Source organism: Sander lucioperca, chromosome 15 (assembly GCF_008315115.2).
Source record: "Sander lucioperca isolate FBNREF2018 chromosome 15, SLUC_FBN_1.2, whole genome shotgun sequence".
Lineage (NCBI taxonomy): Eukaryota > Metazoa > Chordata > Actinopteri > Perciformes > Percidae > Sander > Sander lucioperca.
Genome location: NC_050187.1, coordinates 32,887,076 through 32,913,214, shown reverse-complemented (window position 1 = coordinate 32,913,214; position 26,139 = coordinate 32,887,076). Strand labels below are relative to the sequence as shown.

Sequence of the window (26,139 nt, the reverse complement as noted above, 5' to 3'; positions counted from 1 at the left end):
TCTCTCTCTCTCTCTCTCTCTCTCTCTCTCGACATGACTGCAGTTCGTAACCGACTTAAGTGGGCAAATGGTCACATTCGATGGCGTTGGAGAGGTGTTCTCTTCCAGCTCTAACACCAGATACGGACTGGTTTTTCAGACCCCCCAATGCAGTAAAACTGCACATTTTAGAGTGGCCTTTTATTGTGGCCAGCCTAAGGCACACCTGTGCAATAATCATGCTGTCTAATCAGCATCTTGATATGCCACACCTGTGAGGTGGATGGATTATCTCAACAAAGGAGAAGTGCTCACTAACACAGATTTAGACAGATTTGTGAACAATATTTGAGAGAAATAAGCCTTTTGTGTACATAGAAAAAGTCTTAGATCTTTGAGTTCAGCTCATGAAAAATGCGGTCAAAAACAAAAGTGTTGCGTTTATAATTTTGTTCAATATACTGTATATGTGTATCTATGGTTTATCTCTCTCTCTCTATCTCTCCTAAGTGGGTGTGTGTCCCCTTCCTCCTCATGAGTCCCACCTCCATTGACATCACCACCACATCTTTCAGCCACACCTTCCAGGCTCCCTGGGTCGGCACTCTGACTGCGGACAAAGCCTGTAGGTGGATCGATATCTTCTTGCTACTGGTATGGTATTTAAAAAAACAAATTGTACAAAAAGCATTTGATGCTTTGAGACGTATCAAGAGAGATGCACTGGCACATAAAAGAGCAGATTTCAAGTGCAGCAGTGGACAAAAAGTGAAATGACGGTACATATGCTAACAAGAAAGGGGAGCAATCCAAAAAAATAGGGTTATAAAAACAAAGTATATTTGGGAAATGAGGCATCTGGTGGATAGATAGAAAGTCTGGAGAGTTCCTCAGAAATGCATGAGCCCAGGGGAAGGAGGCAGGGACAGTAAAATAAAAACAACTGAGGCTGACGTCATGACTGAAACCACTGTAAAACCCACGATAATTGATGTGGTCTTGTTTAATGTGTGTTTGGGGAATGTTTTGTGTACAAGTAGTGAGTTGGAAGTTCAAAGGATGACGTTTGAATTTTCATTGGGTTGCACTTTACTTGAAGGTATCTACATAAGAGTGACATGACACTGTCATGAACGTGTCATAAACATTATAAACAAGTCATAAACGTTTATGACATAACGCTTATTTTAGCAAGTGTCATTCGGTTTTTGTCATGACAAGTTAGGGTTAGGGTTAGGGTTAGGGTTCATGTGTCATGACTGTGTTCATGACAGTGTCATGTCACTCTTATGTAGATACCTTCAAGTAAAGTGTTACCGAATAATGTTATAAACAAAAATATTTAACTCAATTAAAAATGTGTTTGACGATGCTGGAGGAAATGTTTTTTTGTCATTCTAAATCCACACCCTTCGTATTTACATATCTGTGTTAGACCTGTTTGCAAAACTTGGGAGATACAGTTTTGTTTGTTTGTGTCTCAGTGTTTGGTTCCTACCAATCTGTTTCAATCAGGAGACACAAGCGAATGAAGTCAAGATGAATGTTGATTATAACATGATATTTTATTCTCCATGTACAAAACAAACCCTTTATACAAAATATCAGGAGGACGTTCTACAACCTAAAAAAACATAGTAAAATATAAGTAGTCCTCTCAGCTGCCTGACTAGACCCAATCAAGCTTTTGTGGCAGGCGATTACAAACTTTTCAACTGTAGTGTATGTTTCTATCTACAGGAAGGATGTTGTAAACTCATAAAGATTTTTTATAAATAATGCAAGAAGCAACCAAATTCACATGATCCTCGTCACAGCAGCTGTGTTTGTCCTCTTGTGTTCAGTCTTGGCTCTAAACTCTCAGTTTTAGCCTCTGCGAGTCACTTTTAGCACAATAACATCAACTGAAGCAAAGTGGAAAACAAAATTGATCTAAAACTGATTTGATGATGATACTACCAGTGTGAGGTTTAAAAACAGTGAGCCACTGTGATTGTTTACTATTAAATCATTAGATTATTACTCATGCATTAATGTAAAAGCCAGTGTTGTAGTTGCTTATGGTGGAGCTAATTTTGAATTGTTAACTAATTATTATTTTCAGTATTGATAAATCTGCTGATTATCCATTATTTCAATCATCCATTTCAAGGGCAACGAAAACGAGCAAGTGAGGCGGTGCTTGGTCTGTTTTTAAGCAGGAAGAAAATGGCGGCCTGGTCAAACATTTTCTCAAGTTACAGATAAACAGTACACTAAAATGTGTTTCTAAAAAAAAAACATTTTAGGCAAGAAATATGCAATACAGTAACAGAATGAATGGTTGGGGGACAAGACGTGTCTGCCAGAGCAAATTAAACATGGGCACGCAGATTGGGGCGGTAGTAGCTCAGTCGTACGGACCAAGTATGGAACAGGGAAGTGCCAGTTTACCTCATGCAGTCTATGGAGGGTCCCTTGAGCAAGGCACCAAACGCCCAACTGCTGTGGGCACCTGTCCATGGGCAGACCCTCTCTCTGACATCTTTCCATTTTCGCATGTGTATGGGTCCTGTTCGCATGTGTGTTTAATCTCTATAAAAACAGAGTAAACACAAAAATTAAATTGCCCCTTGGGATTACTAAAGTATGTCCTTCATCTGGCTCCCAGGACCTTTCCTAATTCTGATGAATTCTGATGAATTAGGCAAGACTTCAAAAGCTTTCTTGGTATGGTGTAGTTACTCTTGGGCTCACTTGTATACTGTACACTGTATCACTGTATAAGGCTATGTTAAAGACAGTAGATTGAACAGAAACCTTTCCAGTTACAAAAATCTTGGGAAGAGGAGCCTGCCTTATACTGGACTGATATTGAAGATTGGAAGATTTTAAGGTACAGTGTTATTGGAAGGGTGTCAGAATTTCTTGATGTTTATGTCTGTCTTTCTGATGCACTATGCCTACACGTTGTAAATGCCTGTCTATTTTTGTTCCTTCTTTAACTGTTGCACGTTGTATTCAGGGCATTTTTAAGAAAACATTTCGAGTACAAATGTTAGATAAGGACATGATTAAACCAAATATAAACAAAGCTATAACTTTAAAGCAGGAAATGTACATGGTATTTTAAAAGCACAATTTGAAATCTGCCCATGAGAAACTGTAGATGAACAGGCAGTACTGTGTGACTTTAAGTCAATGAACCCTGTTCATTCCTATGAGAGTTGCTCACTGACTCATGAAGCTGAAAAAGTTCAACATCTCGTATATCGGTTGAGACATTCAAAAAAATGTGTCCACTGATTTACAGAGATCTCTTTCACAATGTAAGTCTATGGGAATACTTTGGCCCCATCATGTGACGGACACGGAAGTGTTAATTCCACTGTTTGACCACTATGTCAAATTGGCTTCAAAGCCCAGTGCACTTCCTGGGGGCTTGCTACCCTCAGTTATAATACCACGTTACATGAATTCTTGCTTTGCTGCCGTCAAAATTACTACAACCACTAGAGGGCGGCACCTAACCATAAAATGTAAATATGAGTCGTAATTGCTGCTCGTACAAACTACCTATGGGGTCGTTTTTCAGAGAGGTGGAGGGGAGTGGAGGACACTCCTTCTCAGGGGCGTTGGACTGGGGGGAAAGGGGGACTAAGTGTACAGGGCCTTCATTAAAGATATGTGAATGAATAGTTGTGGATGCAGGGAGGGGTTCATAGAGAATGCCTTTGTACAGAGTCTAGATTTTTGTTCTATGCCCCAACTCCTTATGAATGCAAAACTCTAGATTAACAGGTAGTGTCTCTGAAGACACTAATCATTTCACTGTAACTGAGTGTGGCTGTTAGAGCTGATCTTTGTGAATTGGACTGTTTTTGCAATGACACTCTTTTGCACTGAAAATTTGGGCACAGGAGCACCGAGATGCTATTTACTTGGCAGCACAGTTAGGGCTGCATATTCTATGGAATGTAATTTTATTCAACATTAAATCAAAAAAAGTATTATGCTTATGAAATACATCCTGAAATAAAAAGGGGCACTAAATATATAAATAAATAAATAAATAAATACTTTTCATAAACTGATTTCTTACACAGGTTTCACTCTGAAGAATGGAAGGATTTAACATTTCACAGGACATGAGCTGTGGTCCCTACAGCAACCAAGCAGAATTCATCATATGTGTGGGGACATGCATAATCATCTGTATTGGACTTCCTTTGACCCTCGTGGCCATCTATGCTCTTTATTCTCTGGTACGTACATTATGACTGAGATCTATTTGTGTAAAGTCTCTGTCTGTAAAGGATCTTGATCTGAGTTGGGGGCCACATGTCAGAGGGCTGGGATTTAGTCTTGAAATGACCTATACATTTACAGGAATAATTTTCTCCATAATTAAAATGTACATAAAGCTGATTGGACCCTGCAGACATATTTGGGAGGAGATGTTCAGAACATGTTTACAACTGCTTTCTTTACTTTAACCAATGTTTTCCTGCAGGTGGGAAAGGATAATGTTGCTCCGATCTACGTCATCAACCTTCTCATTTCTGACCTCATTCAGTTCTGCTGCATGATCGATTGGATGGCAAAACCTAAGGACCAGAAAATAGATAAAATAGGCATTATTTTTTATGGCTCTAGTCTGACGGCCAGTGTTTGCTTCATGGTGTGCATCGCCCTGGAAAGGTATCTGTCTATCCAGAATGTGTGTAGCTACTTCTGTGTCTGACCATTGTATTACTATATCATTCTGAAGCTGTGTCTTACATCTTGTATTACAGGTATTTGGTCATCGCCTGCCCACTGTGGTACCGCTTCAGACGAACCATCAAGATCTCTGTGGTGGTCTGTGTCCTGGTCTGGGTCATTTCTCTTGCCATTTGCTTCACTTTGGTATTTTGGTATATTCCAGAATGTTCAGTAATCATCTTAGCCAGCTTTTTCTTCCTTCCCCTCCCACTAATCATATTCTTTCTGGTTGGGACCCTTAAAGTCCTGTCTGCTTCCATCTCAGTTCCAGCTGACGTAAAACGACGAACTGTGGCAATGTTGGTCCTGGTGCTGCTTATTTACACACTGCTGTTTCTGCCCATGATCATCTTACTTCTGAAAAAACATGATGACCGGGCCCTCCGAAACCTGTCTCATGTGTTTCTTAGGTTGAGTCCTCTTGCAGACTTAGTTCTGTATGTTTTCATGAGGAAAGGGGTCATAGACAAGTTTTTGGCCTGTGTGTGTTGTTGCAGAATGGACAGCAGTGATGACACCAGTTCAACAGTATGAATGATGACAACATGAATGAAGCATCGTTCAGAGTCTCAGATATCAGATTTTTTTCACGAGCACATGATTTGTTAAATCCCAGGTTTTATTTACTGATGTTTAACATCTCATTTAAAGCTTTAGTGTGATGAGATTATTCCAGATCCCTTATTTGATGGTGGTGGTGATGGTGCAGTGGATATAACACATGCCTTTGGTGTGGGAAATCTGGGTTCAAGTCCCACTACAATACATTAACGAATGTGTCCCCGAGCAAGACACTTAACAGTCCCTCCAGAAAAACAGGATTATGCGATTGCATAATTCAATGCATAATCAGCCAAAGTCCGCATTTTTATGCAGGGCCGGATTTTTTCAAATACGCCGCACTTTCACCGCATAAATTGCAGATTTCCACACAAAATATGCGGGGCTTGCATGATTTCATAATCCTCGCATTTTCGTTGCAAAAGAATGTTGCGTTTACTTCACACAAGAGCAGCCATTTTCCCCTGTTGCCATGGGAACATTATGAAGTGACGTAATTACGCGACGTGAACATCATCAAAAAGCTGCAAACCCCGCGATAAAGCCATGATGAAACCGCAGTTTTTGCAAGTTCCCGCAATTTTTGCAAGTTCCCGCAATTTTTGCAAGTTCCCGCAATTTTTGCAAGTTCCCGCACTTTCATTGCATAAAATTGCATAAATATCCTGCATATTCCTTTGCATTTTTTTAAGAAAACGTGCCGCGTAATCAAGGATTTTTGCCCGCAACAATCAAAAAAACTCCTCTGATATATAGCAATTGTAAGTCGCTTTGGATAAAAGCGTCAGCTAAATGACATGTAATGTAATAATGTAATAATTTGATCTTTGACCACTTATCAATCAGAGCCCAGACCTAAAATATATACATACATTTTTATTTAAATAATGAAAAAGTAACACACTTATATTCACATTTCTTCAAATGGTTTATGCTGCTTATGGTGTTGTCCATGTATGATTTTCATATCTGAATATTGTTCTTTTGGTTTAATCTCCTACTATAAACACTACAACCCACTGGTTTCTCTACTGTGTGGACTCTCTTGTGTCTCAGCATATAGCTCCTATAGCTAAATCTTTTCTCACAATCACGGCAACCCACTGCTTTCTCTTGTGTATAGACTCTCATGTATACCTGCAGATTGCTCCTTTGGCTACTTTTTTCCTCACAAACACTAATTGAAATAGCTCATGTTGCTGTATTGTGTAAACAGTAAACATCATTAAATATTTTATGGGGAGTTTTCTTTTGCCGGGTGCAAATGTTCCACTGTTTTGCAGAGCCACCATGATCGCTGCATCTTGAGCATAATGCCCAAGACCATTGTGATTGGATTAAAGAAATGCAAACAACCCAGTGTTTTTTATTATCTCCTATCCCAGAATGTATGTGGTGTAGCCAGGCTTTACCCCACAGCGCTGAGGCAATGCAAGAATACTCATGTATTAATGTAAAAGTAGGAGCAACGAAACGACCATTGTCTCAAGCTGCTGGGAATCTGAATGGCAGGGGGCCTAGTCAAATCTGCCAGAGCAAATTAAACATGGGCACGCAGATTGGGGCGGTAGTAGCTCAGTCGTACGGACCAAGTATGGAGCGGGGAAGTGCCAGTTTACCTCATGCAGTCTATGGAGGGTCCCTTGAGCAAGGCACCAAACCCCCAACTGCTGTGGGCACCTGTCCATGGGCAGCCCCCCCTCTCTCTGACATCTTTCCATTTAATGCATGTGTATGGGTTCTCTTGTCTATCTCTTTTTTGAACTTTGGGTTATTCCAGAATTTTTATCACTTGCATATTTTTCCTCCTTCCCCTCCCACTGCTCATATTCTTTCTGGTTGGGACCCTCAAAGTCCTGTCTGCTTCCATCTCAGTTCACCCTGACGAAAAACGACGAATTGTGGCAATGTTGGTCCTGGTGCTAATTATTTACACGCTGCGGTTCCTGCCCAGAATCATTTTCTGTCTGACAAGGGCAGCCAGACATGACATTTACTTATTTACATTATTGTTAAAAGCCTGTCTTTTTTGTTTTTTAGGTTGAGTCCTCTTGCAGACTTAGTTCTGTATATTTTCATGAGGAAAGGGGCCATAGACAAGCTTTTGGCCTCTGTGTGTGTGATGACTCACTAAGATAAATACATACAAATGAATTGCAAAGAAACCTCCGCACACTGTCTAACTTGCAAAGATACTGTAGATTTAATAGCTGGCAATGTTTTGGTACAAAACCTTCATCAGGCAAATAGTATTACTTACTGAGCCAAAAGCCATCTTTTGTAGGAGGTGACTGTGGGTTTCACCAGTCACCTTCTCTTTTGCAACTCATGACCTACTCGTCCCTCTCCGACGCACCTGTCTAATGATATACTATGTGTGAAGTATTTTTCTGTTCATATTAACTTAAATTGTCATTAAGACACACGGTAGAGTGAACCTAAGTAATGACATTTTGTGAAGAGAAAAACTGACTTGTGTTTGATGACCAGTTTGGGTTTTTCTGCATACTTCAACACACTCTGTTTGTGCAGCTTCAGGCACCTTGTATTGGTTTGCATTTAGAGTTTATCAGATCCACTTCTTTGTCTTCTGGATGTGATGTATTTTTTTATTTTGCCAAACAGCACCTCATTTTGCAGCTAAAGTCTTAGAGGTCAGATTTTTTTTTAAACACAACTGTGATGAGATTATGGCCGTGATGAGATTATGGCCGAACAATATGAACAATCACTGTTTGTGCTGTATGTATATCAAAAATAGTGTATCACTGAACATGATGAAAAATAAAATCTTTTCCATATCACATATTCAGGGAAGGTTCACTGAGAGGCAGGCTCTCTTTTGCAGGAACGCCCTGATCACATTCACACAGTTGCACACATTCATACCACAGTCTGATCTGCTGGCCACTGAGCAGCTCCACTGGAGTGGTTGGAGGTTAAGGGCCTTGCTCAAGGGAACCTCAGTGGTGGTAATGAGGGAGGGACAAGCACTGCTCTTTCACTTTGCCCAGTCAGGTTTGATCCTGTAAGTCTGGGGATTGAAACAACAACCTCCCAGTCACAAGCTCGCATCTCTAACCTTTAGGCCACCACTGCCTACCGAACTGTTTGATTCCATCTTTGACCTCCTATCAATCAGAGGCCAGGCCTCAAATATAAATGATGTGGGGCTATTTTAATTCCAAAGGCTAAGGGAACTTAATCAGGATGCATAGTATCCTGGATTCATGAAATAACTGGCCTTTAAAAATAAAAATCTGCCTGCCTCTATGGGAATTTAACATAGGGGTGTCTATACTTATGCCCCCTGTATTTTAAGGAAGAACATTTATGTATTTACGATACATTATTCATTCACAAAGAAAATTGGTGTTCTCCACACGTAATTACTGCCTGGTTGCTGACCCCCAGCTCAGCTGCCCGTTGCTGACACCTAGCTCAGCTGCCCCGTCAACGAGGACTGATAACACAAACATAGGCTGACAAGGGTAGACACAATACAGCTGTACAAGGGAATACATGCAGGGCAGGGCTATAGATACACATTAAGATACACACAGAAAACTCACACAATGAATAAAACAGAAAACCCAACCTAGAAACAAATACTGTCACAGATCTTAAATAATGTTCCATTGACAACAAGAAGTACAAAGGCCTCTCCCCCATAGTTAAGGCTAAATGACAGCTTTCAGACAGTTACTGTTACACAATTTAATCCTCATTATCTGCTCTACTTACCACTTCTATCCTCCTCATCCTACTTTTTTCTCTTTCTTTGTTCACTCTCAGAAGGATGACTCCTCTTCATTTTTCTTTTGACTTTAGACTATCATGTTTCAACAGGAATGGCATGTGGCCCCTTCAGGGAGGTTTCCTACTGAGATGTCATTCCAGATAAGTCATTTATCTTTTTAAGGGGGAGGGGGAGTTTTGGTCACTTTGGTTGCCACATTTGGAGACATTGCTGTGGAGTGAAGGTCGATTTATGCTTCTGTGTTAAATCGACGCTGTGGCTACGTACCGTAGGTACATGGAGTCGCGACCCTACGCCGGACCCTACGCCGGACCCTACGCCGGACCCTATGCCGTAGCCTGATGTGCACCTCTCAAAAAATGTAACTACTCGTCGCAGCTCGCCCGAGCTAAAAATCCAAAATGGCTGCTCCGTGCATCAACAGTAACGAAAGCTGTAGTAACAAACGTAATGTATTGTTATCAACTGGCATTGCTAACAACGGCTAACCTGGCTAGAGCTAATGAAAACAATGAAAATCTGACTTGTAAATGGAACGCATTCAGCTCGGTTGCGAGTGACGTCATTCCCAGCTTAAGCTTCCGAGTCCCGAGGTAAATGGAACACACTATATTCTCTTAAAGACATCGACGCACACACCAATGCACAAGTATAAACTTCAGGCAGCTTACGTAGACTATGGCGAAAGGTCTGCGTTGAGCCTCTGCAGAACCATAAATCAAGCTTAAAGTTTGTCAGTCTTCGGGGGGGCCCAAGCAGTTGCCTGGCTTGGCTGTTGACAAGCTGCGGCCCTGAGCCATAGCTATACTAGGTTCCCACCCAGTCTTGTTTCTCTCTTTCTAAGAGAAAGGTAACAGAAACCTACTGCATGACGTCACTTAGCCTACTTACTGTAGACTGTTTGGTGGCAGAGAACAAAACATCAGACATTGGAGTAAGGAACTCATTCAGGGTGGGTCCTGCAGCTTTTAAAGGTACGTTTTGCGACATTACTTTTTTGTTATATGTACAGTAGAGATTATTCAAATGATAAAAGACAAAGTCAATACATTAATTAAAAAACGAATATGCAAAGTGTAACAAGCAGACAGCTTTGGAGTGTTTGTGTACACTGTTCCAAACCAACTGTGTTTTATTTCATTTGATGTTTTTTCACTCTTTTGTCTTTTCCCTTGTGTCTATCCTGTCAGATAGTTCTCATCACTTACAGGCAGAATTTCAGATGTTGCCATCTGGATCACCCTTTAAACTCCCAAAATTCAGAACCAACAGATATAAACACTCTTTTGTACCTGCAGCCATTCTACTTCTTAATTCTATAAAGAACCATAGATGACTTACTATTTATTGATTGTTTGCTGTTTTTTATTGTTTTTAACTATGCCTGCAAGGTAGGCAATCTCTGTATTGTGTGTGTGATTGTGTGTGATTTGTACTATATTATCTGCTGCACAACAAATTGCCCCATTGGGGGACAATAAAGTAACTTGAACTTTAACTCGAACTACAAGAATGTGATTTTGACAAAAAAAAGCTGTTTGACAAAATAGCTTTAGCTTGTTCAAAAATAGCTTGTTTAAAAGATTAAACATGCAAAAAAGATGCAGTGTTATGAATGAAATACAAACGATGAAGACAGTAAAGAAAGAATATAGGAGTACTGTTTTGATTTTTCAGGATTTGAGCCCATATATTTAGAACGGTTGTCTGTTTTGTATTTAATTGCAATACGACGATTGATGATATGTTATGTAACCAAAGACAGGTTACAGTCAGTTCATGATTCAGTTAAGATTTAAGAAAAAAAATAAAATGATTCTGTACACAAAATCAGAGTATAGAGGGGCATTCAACAAGTAGTGAGGCAATGAAAACAGAAGAATGCCCTAAACAAATGTGCATTAACATTAAACATTATATTACATTTCTGAAACAACTGGACAAGGTTCTGTGGCTGCAGTAAAGACCTCACATCAGCACAAAAATATTCCTATACATCACCAGAACCTTTTCTGAAACTGTATTATTTGATTTGATATATTATTAACAGGTCCAATGTGTAGGAATTTCTCCAATCTAGCATTGGGATCATATATCGCAATCTCTCGCACCACGCAGTTAAAAGTACGTATTACAGCTACGGTAGCCTTCACACTTCAAAAAGCCAGTCTCTTGCTCTTTTCAATATCCTTTTTCTGGGCGAAGAAGAAGACTCCTGTTCCTGAAATTTGGATTTTGAATATGTGTGGTCCTGCCAATGATGCTAATGGGAACCTACAATACCCATTAGCAGCATTAGCAGCACCTGTGAGTTGATGGCGCATGAACATGGAGCGTCTACCCCAGTTCATGTGAATGCGAATGCAAATGTAAAATGTCATGCCAAAATGAATATTTGGAGTTGATGGTGGTGGTAAATATTCATGAAAAAGGACAAGTTTGTGAATGGGTAACACAGATTTTGATCATGAACAACTGAACACATTACACACTGGACCTTTAAGATATGCCAAAAGAAACTATAAGCAATGAGCATATTTATTGATTGGTTTTATTTGTGGGTATGTAGGTAAACTGTAGGTAGATATTAAACAACATGTTGTTTCATGCCTCTTTTTATAAAGAATGGAAGATTTCTACGTTAACGACACTTCACAAGACATGAGCGATGATTACAACCGCACCTTCAACAACAAAGATGATGAAAAAGCGGAATTGATCACACAAGTGGTGACATACATAATCATTAGTATTGGACTTCCTTTGACCCTCGTGGCCATCTATGCTCTTTATTCTCTGGTACGTACATTATGATTCAGATCTATTTGTGTAAAGTCTCTGTCTGTAAAGGATCTTGATCTGAGTTGGGGGCCACATGTCAGAGGGCTGGGATTTAGTCTTGTAATGACCTATAATTTTACAGGAATAATTTACTCCATAGTTAAAATGTACATGAAGCTGATTGGACCCTGCAGACATATTTGGGAGGAGGAGTTCAGATTATGTTTACAACTGCTTTCTTTACTTTAACCAATGTTTTCCTGCAGGTGGGAAAGGATAATGTCGCTCCGATCTACGTCATCAACCTTCTCATTTCCGACCTCGTTGAATTCTGCTGCATGATCGGTTTTGTGGTATCACAAAATAACACAAAACAACAAAGATACAAGAACAAAGAAACAATTCTCAAAATGATTTACTACTCTAGTCTGATGGCCAGTGTTTGCTTCATGGTGTGCATCGCCCTGGAAAGGTATCTGTCTATCCAGAATGTGTGTAGCTACTTCTGTGTCTGACCATTGTATTACTATATCATTCTGAAGCTGTGTCTTACATCTTGTATTACAGGTATTTGGTCATCGCCTGCCCACTGTGGTACCGCTTCAGACGAACCATCAAGATCTCCGTGGGGGTCTGTGTCCTGGTCTGGATCCTTTCTCTCGTCTATCTCGTCACTCTGGTTTTCTGTGGTTTTTCAGAGGTCACAGGCACCATCTTAGCCACATTTTTCCTCCTTCCCCTCCCACTGCTCATATTCTTTCTGGTTAGGACCCTCAAAGCCCTGTCTGCTTCCATCTCAGTTCCAGCTGACGAAAAACGACGAATTGTGGGAATGTTGGTCCTGGTGCTGCTTATTTACATGCTGTTGTTCCTGCCCAGAATCATATTGTTTCTGAAAGAGGGAAACCGATATGACATTACCCTCACTGACCTGTCTTCTGTGTTTGTAAGGTTATTTCCTCTTGCAGACTTATTTCTGTATGTTTTCATGAGGAAAGGGGCCATAGACAAGCTTTTGGCCTCTGTGTGTTGTTGCAGAATGGACAGCAATGATGTCAGCAGTTCAAAAGTATGAATGAGTCAGCTTCATGTAGGCAGAGAAATAGGAAGAGAGAGAGAGAAAGGAGTGAAAACAGAAGGAGACATGTAGGCAAATAAAAAAGGATAGAGACAAGAAAGATTCTCTCTTCTACAGATATGGATTTTAATAAGACACCTAACTGTTGATACAAGGAAGTATTGTCTTTATGCTGTGGGAGTTATGCTTGCTGGGAAATGTTTTTGTAAACTTGCTCTGCTTTTCTGTGATTTCTTTAACAAATGTCAATCAAATATGCTGTTATTAGGTTGCTAGTCTAGTTAATGTCTGTCATTATTATACTTGGTGACCGGTTGTGACTGTTTAAGACAATTTAAAGAAAAAATGTTTAAAGATAGGCAGATCAAGTAAGAAACAGTGATGTCATCACAGTGATAGGCTGTAACACACCCCAAAACACACACCTCTAAATGCCTGAATGTCTTTGATATGTAAGATTTAGCATTTGGTGCCCCCCAGTGTTAGAATAAAAAATGCACTGAAAGCAGTCCAATCTGAATCATTTGAAAGAGAATTACATACAAATAAAAAAAGAAATGTAATAACTTAAATTGAAAAGAAACCTCTGTACACTGTCTAACTTGCAAAGTTAAAGGGCAATGTTTTGGTACTAAACCTTCATCAGGCAAATGGTATTACATACTGAGAAGTCATCTCTTGTAGGAGGTGACTGAGGGTCTGCACCAATCACCTTCTTTTTGCAACTTATGACTTGCTCATCCTTCTCCAACGCACCTGTCTCATGATATATATGTGTAGTGCAAGCAATTTGCTGTTTATATAAATTTGTGTCCTACACACAAAACAGACTAAAATAGCTCTTACAATCATATTTGATAAACTTTTCATATGTTTTGTTTGTGCAAATCTTAATTTGTGAAGTAACCCATATTTTCAGATAAATGTAGTGGAGTAGAGGTAGAAAGTAGAAAGTAGCATGAAAAGAAAATACTCAAGTAAAGATCTTGAGTAAATGTACTTAGTTACATTCCCCCACTGACTGAAGGCTCCAGAGATGTTGTACCGTAACTGTGTGACTGCTGCATGTTACAGGTTCAACGTATCAACTTAAAATGTGGTGATGTATCAGCGTTGTTATCACTTCTTGTTTCTGCTAAAAAATACAAGTGGTCAAGGCTACATGTTTAAAGCAGGAAATGTACGTGATATTAAGCTCAGAAGAAGATGTAGATTAATAGTGAATGGGTTTCACGGGTTAGTGTTTGTTAAGACATGGTGAATGTGTCAGGACACATTTTGTTCCAGACGTCCGTGTGTCAAAGTCAGGAACCGAGATCCTGATTTAAACCAAGGCTTTCCAAAAGCACACCAAAGCTATCAGGTGATGCTAAAATCCTTCTTAAGAAAGTCCATCTCATCTTTTCAGCAGCCCTGGATTCGTGCAACAGAAAATGCATATTCATGTTTAGAATAAACTTGCATAAAGATTTCACAATATGATAGAGGTTATTTAAACCTTCAATAAGCTCATCAAAACAGCAAGATCTTAAACAAACAGACTTAACATGCATGTGCTGATTACTACTTGTGGTGTTGTACTCATTTTATCTCTTTTCCTTCAAAGAGGAGGGGTAGATTATTATCAACCTACTGCATGTTATGTAACTTTACCATATTTATTGTAGACTGTTTGGATGTAGAGGACAAAACATCAGACAATGGTATAGGGAACTCATTCAGTGTCTTGCAGCTGTCAAAGGTAAATTTGGTGACATTTTATTATATAGATTGTTTAAAAAGGTAAATACACTGTAAATAGTTATGAAAATGAGTATGCAACCTTTAACAAGCAGACAGCTATGGACTGTACTGTGTTTAAACCAACTATATTTTATTTGGGTTTTTCCCTGTCTTACCTTAAATTGTAAGACTTATGGATATGTAATTGTGTAACAAAGACAGAAAATATAGTTTAAGAAACCGGCTAAAAAAGATATAAGCATGCAAAATCAAGTACATTATCTGAAGGCAAAACGAGAGAAGAAAAATGGGCTAGAGCATGATGAATTAATGGGAAATTAAACAACAAGAAGTAGAACTACTGTGTAGACATTTCAGGAATTTGGTCCATATATCGAAAAAGTGCTTACAAATGACTTTTCTTACAAATGTTGTATGTACGTATGTATGTATGTATGTATGTTAATATGTATGTATGTATGTTAATATGTATGTATGTATGTATGTATGTATGTATGTATGTTAATAATATGTATGTATGTTAATATGTATGTATGTATGTATGTATGTATGTATGTATGTTAATATGTATGTATGTATGTATGTATGTTAATATGTATGTATGTATGTATGTATGTATGTATGTATGTATGTTAATATGTATGTATGTATGTATGCATGTTAATATGTATGTATGTATGTATGTATGTTAATATGTATGTATGTATGTATGTATGTATGTATGTATGTATGTTCTGAACCAACATTCATTCAAAACAATATATATTGCAGTTAAATGATAACAGCTGAGATATGCACTGAGTTTTGTGTGTTGTCACAATATGATGACTGATGTTATGTTATGTAACGCAAGACAGGTAACAGGTCGGTTAATGATTCAGTTAGAGATGTTTAGTGAAATTAAGAAAATTAATCTTTACACAAAAGATAATGCAGATGGTTTATCAAGTGGATGAATCAGTCTCATCAAAACCAGAGGGCAGAGGGGCATTCAACAAGTAGTGGGGCATCAGCACAGAAGACAGGCAAAATGTCCTAAACAAATGGACATTAACATTAAACATATTAAATTACTGAAACACGACAATGTTCTCTGGCTGCAATAAAGACCTCACATCAGCATGTTAAAATTTCTATTCATCACCAGAACTTGTTGTGCTATCTGAAACTGTAAGATTTGATTAAGTATTAACTACGGTGGCCCTGAAGTGCAAACCAGGACAGCAAATCAACACAACTCCCTGTCATGCTGTGTGATTTGCTGTTATGGCTTGCACTTCGGGGCCACCGTAATAAGCAGATAGTAGGCTCGTTTGAGATGAACTGCGCCTCGCCTATAAAGTGGACGAGAGCAGGCGGCAGCAGCCTGGGGCGGTGACAAAAATCCGCTGTCAAGTCGGACAGTTTCCAGCCGATTCCAGCAGCCTTCAGGCTGAACAGGAAGTGACAGAAACACTGTGGTCCGATTCCGATTTAATAAAATGTTATCTGACCCATATCAGCTTGTACACAGTCTCCAGTTGTTTTAATTATGACAGAGTAGCTGTTAAAATGCTCTACATGCGATCTGTTGCTGATTTTTATTTTAACAACAGACTGTAGATGATCCGTAATCTGAACAGATTTAGTCTCTCTGACTTCTAAACGTCACTGTCAGCCACACAACAGGTGTTCTGTACAGAATAAGCCATTAAATCAGACAAATAGCAGTTAAAATCCCTCCAAATCAAAATCAATAAAAAGTTTAGATAAAACGTCATCATGTTGAGTCGATTCTGAACCAATCAGCTGTTAGATCAGCTGAGAGGCCGGCGTTTCCCAACATGACCTGGGTCCGCCTGGGTCTTGCAGTCGGTGGAGAGCAAGTGCGGCGCCTGGCTCTAAAAACTGCGGCCGCCTTGATCTCGTGAGGTTATCGTTGCCCACGTGTGCATGACGTCAGAGCAAGTCGGGATCAAGTCGGACACAAATCTAACCGGCATGCATTGGGCGGCGATCGCCCGTGATCGATTCTGCGCAGACCTGGCTCATCTCGAACGAGACTATTGTCACACTGGCACTGGGCTCTCCCTCAGCCACGCCCACTACTCATTCTCCACTCAATCAGTATCAACGTTCACTATCCCCAGCCTATTAGCACTCCTCACCTGTTTCCTGTTTAAGCTTGTTAACTCAGCTACAAAAACCCTCTCCAGTCCTCAGTTGTTGTCTGGTCTCATCACTACATGACTCTGCATGACATACAGACTCGCCCAGTTTTGCTGCTGTGCCAGATTCTTCCTGTGTTTGTCTCCAGTGAAGCTAAGTTTATCTCCTGGGCTTTTTTACGTTAAAGTTTATTGGAACAGTTTAACTTGAAGTCTCCTGAGTTTTTCTCTATTTTTGACTTTTGTTGCCCTGACAAAGACCTCCATTAAAGACATTTGACTGTGATTCTGAGTCTGAGTCCGTGACAGATAGCGTATCAAAAATTGAGTAAAGTCAATAGAAAATGAAAGCAATTGATTTGTTTTGTGGGTATCATATGTGTGAATCCTGTATTTATGTGAACTTGCTCCTCACAGCTTTAGTGATATAACTGAACAATGTTAGGTAGATATTAAACAACATGTTTCATGCCTCGTTTTATAACCTGATCTCTTAAACAGGTTTCACTCTGAAGAATGGGAGAGTTCTACATTAACGACACATCACTGGACATGAGCCATGATTACGGCAAACAATATAATGAAGCACTATCCATCATAAATGTGGTGACATGGATAATCATCTGTATTGGACTTCCTTTGACCCTCGTGGCCATCTATGCTCTTTGTTCTCTGGTACGTACATTATGAATGAGATCTATTTGTGTTAAGTGTCTGTCTGTAAAGGATCTTGATCTGAGTTGTCAGAGGGCTGGGATTGAGTCTTGAAATGACCGATACATTTACGGGAACAATTAACTCCAAAGTTAAAATGTAAATGAAGCTGATTGGACCCTGCAGACATATTTGGGAGATGTTCAGAACATGTTTACAACTGCTTTATTTACTTTAACCAATGTTTTCCTGCAGGTGGGAAAGGATAATGTTGCTCCGATCTACGTCATCAACCTTCTCATTTCTGACCTCATTCAGTTCTGCTGCATGATCGGTTTTGTGGAACAACCTGAGGATCATAACAAAACTAGCACTATCTTTACTATTTACTACTCTGGTCTGATGGCCAGTGTTTGCTTCATGGTGTGCATCGCCCTGGAAAGGTATCTGTCTATCCAGAATGTGTGTAGCTACTTCTGTGTCTGACCATTGTATTACTATATCATTCTGAAGCTGTGTCTTACATCTTGTATTACAGGTATTTGGTCATCGCCTGCCCACTGTGGTACCGCTTCAGACGAACCATCAAGATCTCTGTGGTGGTCTGTGTCCTGGTCTGGATCATTTCTCTTGTCTATTGCTTCTCTTCTTTATTTTGGAATACTCCAAATCTTTCAGTAATTATTTATTGCATATTTTTCCTCCTTCCCCTCCCACTGCTCATATTCTTCCTGGTTAGGACCCTCAAAGTCCTGTCTGCTTCCATCTCAGTTCACGCTGACGAAAAACGACGAATTGTGGCAATGTTGGTCCTGGTGCTGGTTATTTACACGCTGCTGTTCCTACCCACAATGATTTTCTGTCTGAAAGAAGGAGACAGATGTGATACTACCATCAACAGCCTGCCTTATGTTTCGATTAGGTTGAGTCCTCTTGCAGACTTAGTTCTGTATGTTTTCATGAGGAAAGGGGCCATAGACAAGCTTTTGGCCTCTGTGTGTTGTTGCAGAATGGACAACAATGATGTCAGCGGTTCAACAGTATGAATGAGTCAGCTTCATGTAGGCAGAGAAAGAGGGAGAGAGAGAGAGAAAGGGGAGAAAACAGAAAGAGACATGTAGGCAAATAAAAAAGGATAGAGACAAGAAAGATTCTCTCTTCTACGGATATGTTTTTTAATAAGACAACTAATTGTTGATACAAGGAAGTATTGTCTTTATGCTGTGGGAGTTATGCTTGCTGGGAAATGTTTTTGTAAACTTGCTCTGCTTCACTGCGATTTCTGTCAATCAAATATGCTGTTATTAGGTTGCTAGTGTAGTTAATGTCTATCATTATTATACTTGGTGACCGGTTGTGACTATGTGAGACAGTTAAAAGATAAAGAGTTTAAAGATGGGCAGATCAAGTAAGAAACTATCGTCACAGTGAAACCCCTATCACTGTTAAAGCCGTAACACACCCCAAAACACACACCTCTAAAAGCCTGAATGTCTTTGACATGTAAGATGTATTATTTGGTTCCCCCCAGTGTTAGAATAAAAAAGGCCCTGTAACCCCCGGTTACCAGAACACTGTGAAATAGTTGACTAAACTGTAAGTTAATATAGTGGGATAATTTGACATATAATATGAATAAATAAATAAATAACAAAAAAAATAAAAAATAAAAGTATTTATTTTATTTGATAACTGTACTGATCTAATTCACTGGGCTAAACCACTCCCAGTTTGTCATGTGAAGCACTTTGTGACTCTGTCTGTAAAAGGTGCTATATCAAATAAATGTATTATTATTATTATTATTATTATTATTATTATTAAAATATTGTTTGCGGCCTACTACTGTGAGTTGACTCAGCAATTTTTTTGCAAGAACACTGTAGTGAGGAAGCTTCTGGGTGAAAGTAATGTGTTTTAGGTAAGTTACCTTTTATGAGAAGTAATGGTCAAATGTTTTATTATTTACACTGTAATTAAAGAAACATTAATGACAGTGCTGTAGTAACTTTAATTCAATATATATATATATATATATATATATATATATATATATATATATATAGATAGCTCATGTTGCTGTTGGGCGATGCTTGGTCGGTTTATAAGCAGGAAAGAAATGGCGGCCTCGTCACAAACTTGCTCAAATTACAGCTAAACAGTACACTAAAATGTGTTTCTAAAAACATTTAGGAAAGCAATATGCAATACAATAACATAATCCTGATTCATATTTGATCAGCACCGCCCAGTTTGTGCTATGAGCCATGGTTGTGCTGGACGTCATCGTCTTAAACCCGCCCCATATTAGATAAAAGGTTGTGATTGGCCGGCACGTCTCAGGCCGCTGGGAATCTGAATGGGAGGGGGACCAGACGTATCTGCCAGAGCAAATTAAACATGGGCTCGCAGATTGGGGCAGCAGCAGCTCAGTCAGACTGGTATCTGGAGAGGTGCTAGCTTACCTCCCATGCTATGTCAATGGTCCCTTGAGCAAGTCACTGAACCCCCAACTGCTCTGGGCGCCTGTCCATTGCCAGCCCCCTCGCTCTGACATCTCTTCATTTAATGCATGAGTATGGGTCCTATTCCCCTGTGTGTCTGTATAGTAACACAACTTAAATTTCCCCTCGGGATTGGTAAAGTATGTCCTCTTCTGCTTGAGATTCATCCGGCTCCCAGGCCCTTCGCTTATTCTGATGAAATACGCAAGAGTCCAAAAGCTTTCTTGGAATGGTGTAGTTGCTCTTTGGCTCACTTTGGACAAGGCTGCGTTACAGACGGTAGATTGAACAGGAACGTTTCCAGTTACGAAAATGATGTCAAGGAGTATCCTTCTTTAAATTGGACTAATATTGAAGATTGGAAGATTTTAAGGTACAGTATTATTGGAAGTATTTCAAAATTACATATATTTCTTTATGATTATGTAGTTGATGTAGTATACCTACACGTTGGAAATGACTATGTATTTTTGTTCCTTCTATAACTGTTGCATATTGTATTCAGGGTATTTCTAAGCAAAGAAGCTTTGCATTTCCAGTACAAATGTTGGCATGATGAAACCAAACACATATTTGATGATGTTATCAACCAGGCTATATCTTTAAACAGGAAATGTGCGTAGTATTTTAAAAGCACAACTTGATATCTGCTCAGAAAAAACTGCAGATTGACAGGCAGTACTGGTCGACTCTTGTGGAAACAGGAAGTGGTACAACATTTTCATTGCACCATTTCCACATACTCAGGACGCAGGAAATAAAGTCTAACTCGTCTGCACATATTTTTGATCTGATTTGTTTTGTGGGTATCATATATATGAGTCCTGTATTTATGTGAACCTCCTCCTCACAGCTTTAGTGATGTCACTGAACAATGTTAGGTAGATATTAAACATGTTTCATGCCTTGTTTTATAACCTGATCTCTTAAACAGGTTTCACTCTGAAGAATGGAAGAGTTCTGCATTAACGACCCATCACTGGACATGTGCTATGATAACAGCAACACCTTCGATGACTATGACTATATACAAGCAAGAGTCATTATATATGTGGTGACATGCATAATCATCTCTTTTGGACTTCCTTTGACCCTCGTGGCCATCTATGCTCTTTGTTCTCTGGTACGTACATTATGACTGAGATCTATTTGTGTAAAGTGTCTATCTGTAAAGGATCTTGATCTGAGTTGTCAGAGGGCTGGGATTTTGTATTTTAATGTCCTATACATTTAGAGAAATAATCTAGTCCATAGTTAAAATGTACATGAAGCTGATTGGACCCTGCAGACATATTTGGGAGGAGATGTTCAGAACATGTTTACAACTGCTTTCTTTACTTTAACCAATGTTTTCCTGCAGGTGGGAAAGGATAATGTTGCTCCGATCTACGTCATCAACCTTCTCATTTCTGACCTCATTCAGCTCTGCTGCATGATCGGTTTTGTGGTTCAATCTGAGGACCAGAAAATAAATCAAATAGGCGGTCGCATTTATGGCTCTAGTCTGATGGCCAGTGTTGGCTTCATGGTGTGCATCGCCCTGGAAAGGTATCTGTCTATCCAGAATGTGTGTGTCTACTTCTGTGTCTGACCATTGTATTACTATATCATTCTGAAGCTGTGTCTTACATCTTGTATTACAGGTATTTGGTCATCGCCTGCCCACTGTGGTACCGCTTCAGACGAACCATCAAGATCTCCGTGGGGGTCTGTGTCCTGGTCTGGATCCTTTCTCTCGTCTATCTCGTCACTCTGGTTTTCTGTGGTTTTTCAGAGGTCACAGGCACCATCTTAGCCACATTTTTCCTCCTTCCCCTCCCACTGCTCATATTCTTTCTGGTTGGGACCCTCAAAGCCCTGTCTGCTTCCATCTCAGTTCCAGCTGACGAAAAACGACGAATTGTGGGAATGTTGGTCCTGGTGCTGCTTATTTACATGCTGTTGTTCCTGCCCAGAATCATATTGTTTCTGAAAGAGGGAAACCGATATGACATTACCCTCACTGACCTGTCTTCTGTGTTTGCAAGGTTATTTCCTCTTGCAGACTTAGTTCTGTATGTTTTCATGAGGAAAGGGGCCATTTACAAGCTTTTGGCCTCTGTGTGTTGTTGCAGAATGGACAGCAATGATGTCAGCAGTTCAAAAGTATGAATGAGTCAGCTTCATGTAGGCAGAGAAATAGGGAGAGAGAGAGAGAAAGGAGTGAAAACAGAAGGAGACATGTAGGCAAATAAAAAAGGATAGAGACAAGAAAGATTCTCTCTTCTACAGATATGGATTTTAATAAGACACCTAACTGTTGATACAAGGAAGTATTGTCTTTATGCTGTGGGAGTTATGCTTGCTGGGAAATGTTTTTGTAAACTTGCTCTGCTTTTCTGTGATTTCTTTAACAAATGTCAATCAAATATGCTGTTATTAGGTTGCTAGTCTAGTTAATGTCTGTCATTATTATACTTGGTGACCGGTTGTGACTGTTTAAGACAATTTAAAGAAAAAATGTTTAAAGATAGGCAGATCAAGTAAGAAACAGTGATGTCATCACAGTGATAGGCTGTAACACACCCCAAAACACACACCTCTAAATGCCTGAATGTCTTTGATATGTAAGATTTAGCATTTGGTGCCCCCCAGTGTTAGAATAAAAAATGCACTGAAAGCAGTCCAATCTGAATCATTTGAAAGAGAATTACATACAAATAAAAAAAGAAATGTAATAACTTAAATTGAAAAGAAACCTCTGTACACTGTCTAACTTGCAAAGTTAAAGGGCAATGTTTTGGTACTAAACCTTCATCAGGCAAATGGTATTACATACTGAGAAGTCATCTCTTGTAGGAGGTGACTGAGGGTCTGCACCAATCACCTTCTTTTTGCAACTTATGACTTGCTCATCCTTCTCCAACGCACCTGTCTCATGATATATATATGTAGTGCAAGCAATTTGCTGTTTATATAAATTTGTGTCCTACACACAAAACAGACTAAAATAGCTCTTACAATCATATTTGATAAACTTTTCATATGTTTTGTTTGTGCAAATCTTAATTTGTGAAGTAACCCATATTTTCAGATAAATGTAGTGGAGTAGAGGTAGAAAGTAGAAAGTAGCATGAAAAGAAAATACTCAAGTAAAGATCTTGAGTAAATGTACTTAGTTACATTCCCCCACTGACTGAAGGCTCCAGAGATGTTGTACCGTAACTGTGTGACTGCTGCATGTTACAGGTTCAACGTATCAACTTAAAATGTGGTGATGTATCAGCGTTGTTATCACTTCTTGTTTCTGCTAAAAAATTCAAGTGGTCAAGGCTACATGTTTAAAGCAGGAAATGTACGTGATATTAAGCTCAGAAGAAGATGTAGATTAATAGTGAATAGGTTTCACGGGTTAGTGTTTCTTAAGACATGGTGAATGTGTCAGGACACATTTTGTTCCAGACGTCCGTGTGTCAAAGTCAGGAACCGAGATCCTGATTTAAACCAAGGCTTTCCAAAAGCACACCAAAGCTATCAGGTGATGCTAAAATCCTTCTTAAGAAAGTCCATCTCATCTTTTCAGCAGCCCTGGATTCGTGCAACAGAAAATGCATATTCATGTTTAGAATAAACTTGCATAAAGATTTCACAATATGATAGAGGTTATTTAAACCTTCAATAAGCTCATCAAAACAGCAAGATCTTAAACAAACAGACTTAACATGCATGTGCTGATTACTACTTGTGGTGTTGTACTCATTTTATCTCTTTTCCTTCAAAGAGGAGGGGTAGATTATTATCAACCTACTGCATGTTATGTAACTTTACCATATTTATTGTAGACTGTTTGGATGTAGAGGACAAAACATCAGACAATGGTATAGGGAACTCATTCAGTGTCTTGCAGCTGTCAAAGGTAAATTTGGTGACATTTTATTATATAGATTGTTTAAAAAGGTAAATACACTGTAAATAGTTATGAAAATGAGTATGCAACCTTTAACAAGCAGACAGCTATGGACTGTACTGTGTTTAAACCAACTATATTTTATTTGGGTTTTTCCCTGTCTTACCTTAAATTGTAAGACTTATGGATATGTAATTGTGTAACAAAGACAGAAAATATAGTTTAAGAAACCGGCTAAAAAAGATATAAGCATGCAAAATCAAGTACATTATCTGAAGGCAAAACGAGAGAAGAAAAATGGGCTAGAGCATGATGAATTAATGGGAAATTAAACAACAAGAAGTAGAACTACTGTGTAGACATTTCAGGAATTTGGTCCATATATCGAAAAAGTGCTTACAAATGACTTTTCTTACAAATGTTGTATGTACGTATGTATGTATGTATGTATGTTAATATGTATGTATGTATGTTAATATGTATGTATGTATGTATGTATGTATGTATGTATGTATGTATGTTAATAATATGTATGTATGTTAATATGTATGTATGTATGTATGTATGTATGTATGTATGTATGTTAATATGTATGTATGTATGTATGTATGTTAATATGTATGTATGTATGTATGTATGTATGTATGTATGTATGTATGTATGTTAATATGTATGTATGTATGTATGTATGTTAATATGTATGTATGTATGTATGTATGTTAATATGTATGTATGTATGTATGTATGTATGTATGTATGTATGTATGTTCTGAACCAACATTCATTCAAAACAATATATATTGCAGTTAAATGATAACAGCTGAGATATGCACTGAGTTTTGTGTGTTGTCACAATATGATGACTGATGTTATGTTATGTAACGCAAGACAGGTAACAGGTCGGTTAATGATTCAGTTAGAGATGTTTAGTGAAATTAAGAAAATTAATCTTTACACAAAAGATAATGCAGATGGTTTATCAAGTGGATGAATCAGTCTCATCAAAACCAGAGGGCAGAGGGGCATTCAACAAGTAGTGGGGCATCAGCACAGAAGACAGGCAAAATGTCCTAAACAAATGGACATTAACATTAAACATATTAAATTACTGAAACACGACAATGTTCTCTGGCTGCAATAAAGACCTCACATCAGCATGTTAAAATTTCTATTCATCACCAGAACTTGTTGTGCTATCTGAAACTGTAAGATTTGATTAAGTATTAACTACGGTGGCCCTGAAGTGCAAACCAGGACAGCAAATCAACACAACTCCCTGTCATGCTGTGTGATTTGCTGTTATGGCTTGCACTTCGGGGCCACCGTAATAAGCAGATAGTAGGCTCGTTTGAGATGAACTGCGCCTCGCCTATAAAGTGGACGAGAGCAGGCGGCAGCAGCCTGGGGCGGTGACAAAAATCCGCTGTCAAGTCGGACAGTTTCCAGCCGATTCCAGCAGCCTTCAGGCTGAACAGGAAGTGACAGAAACACTGTGGTCCGATTCCGATTTAATAAAATGTTATCTGACCCATATCAGCTTGTACACAGTCTCCAGTTGTTTTAATTATGACAGAGTAGCTGTTAAAATGCTCTACATGCGATCTGTTGCTGATTTTTATTTTAACAACAGACTGTAGATGATCCGTAATCTGAACAGATTTAGTCTCTCTGACTTCTAAACGTCACTGTCAGCCACACAACAGGTGTTCTGTACAGAATAAGCCATTAAATCAGACAAATAGCAGTTAAAATCCCTCCAAATCAAAATCAATAAAAAGTTTAGATAAAACGTCATCATGTTGAGTCGATTCTGAACCAATCAGCTGTTAGATCAGCTGAGAGGCCGGCGTTTCCCAACATGACCTGGGTCCGCCTGGGTCTTGCAGTCGGTGGAGAGCAAGTGCGGCGCCTGGCTCTAAAAACTGCGGCCGCCTTGATCTCGTGAGGTTATCGTTGCCCACGTGTGCATGACGTCAGAGCAAGTCGGGATCAAGTCGGACACAAATCTAACCGGCATGCATTGGGCGGCGATCGCCCGTGATCGATTCTGCGCAGACCTGGCTCATCTCGAACGAGACTATTGTCACACTGGCACTGGGCTCTCCCTCAGCCACGCCCACTACTCATTCTCCACTCAATCAGTATCAACGTTCACTATCCCCAGCCTATTAGCACTCCTCACCTGTTTCCTGTTTAAGCTTGTTAACTCAGCTACAAAAACCCTCTCCAGTCCTCAGTTGTTGTCTGGTCTCATCACTACATGACTCTGCATGACATACAGACTCGCCCAGTTTTGCTGCTGT

General features: G+C 39.2%; 3 protein-coding genes across 3 annotated transcripts; all 3 read left to right on the top strand.

Annotated features, from left to right (window-relative positions):
• Positions 1–4,103: 4,103 nt before the first annotated feature.
• LOC116061654 (G-protein coupled receptor 4-like) lies at positions 4,104–5,272 on the top strand. Its single transcript, XM_031315964.2, has 3 exons — positions 4,104–4,223; positions 4,472–4,659; positions 4,755–5,272. Exons 1-3 carry the CDS (start codon positions 4,107–4,109, stop codon positions 5,254–5,256), a joined length of 807 nt encoding a protein of 268 aa, XP_031171824.2. The 5' UTR covers positions 4,104–4,106; the 3' UTR covers positions 5,257–5,272.
• A 6,422-nt stretch (positions 5,273–11,694) lies between these two features.
• LOC116061783 (G-protein coupled receptor 4-like) lies at positions 11,695–19,179 on the top strand. Its single transcript, XM_035992430.1, has 4 exons — positions 11,695–11,842; positions 12,091–12,296; positions 12,392–12,775; positions 18,369–19,179. Exons 1-4 carry the CDS (start codon positions 11,705–11,707, stop codon positions 18,490–18,492), a joined length of 852 nt encoding a protein of 283 aa, XP_035848323.1. The 5' UTR covers positions 11,695–11,704; the 3' UTR covers positions 18,493–19,179.
• Positions 14,605–25,472, top strand: LOC116061784 (ovarian cancer G-protein coupled receptor 1-like; the record flags this gene model as incomplete). Its single annotated transcript, XM_031316144.2, has 6 exons — positions 14,605–14,643; positions 20,885–21,073; positions 21,311–21,498; positions 21,594–22,095; positions 23,802–23,807; positions 25,467–25,472. Coding segments are annotated over exons 2-6 (876 nt in total), but the record flags the coding sequence as incomplete, so codon positions are not given.
• Positions 25,473–26,139: the final 667 nt, after the last annotated feature.

Bases quoted from the DNA above. Each gene is read 5' to 3' on its own strand.
- LOC116061654 (XM_031315964.2), top strand. From the start codon at position 4,107: ATGAGCTGTGGTCCCTACAGCAACCAAGCAGAATTCATCATATGTGTG. The intron at 4,224-4,471 runs GTACGTACATTA...GTTTTCCTGCAG, and splicing joins TCTATGCTCTTTATTCTCTG to GTGGGAAAGGATAATGTTGC. The intron at 4,660-4,754 runs GTATCTGTCTAT...CTTGTATTACAG, and splicing joins GTGTGCATCGCCCTGGAAAG to GTATTTGGTCATCGCCTGCC.
- LOC116061783 (XM_035992430.1), top strand. From the start codon at position 11,705: ATGAGCGATGATTACAACCGCACCTTCAACAACAAAGATGATGAAAAA. The intron at 12,297-12,391 runs GTATCTGTCTAT...CTTGTATTACAG, and splicing joins GTGTGCATCGCCCTGGAAAG to GTATTTGGTCATCGCCTGCC. The intron at 12,776-18,368 runs GTTATTTCCTCT...TGTTTCGATTAG, and splicing joins CTGTCTTCTGTGTTTGTAAG to GTTGAGTCCTCTTGCAGACT.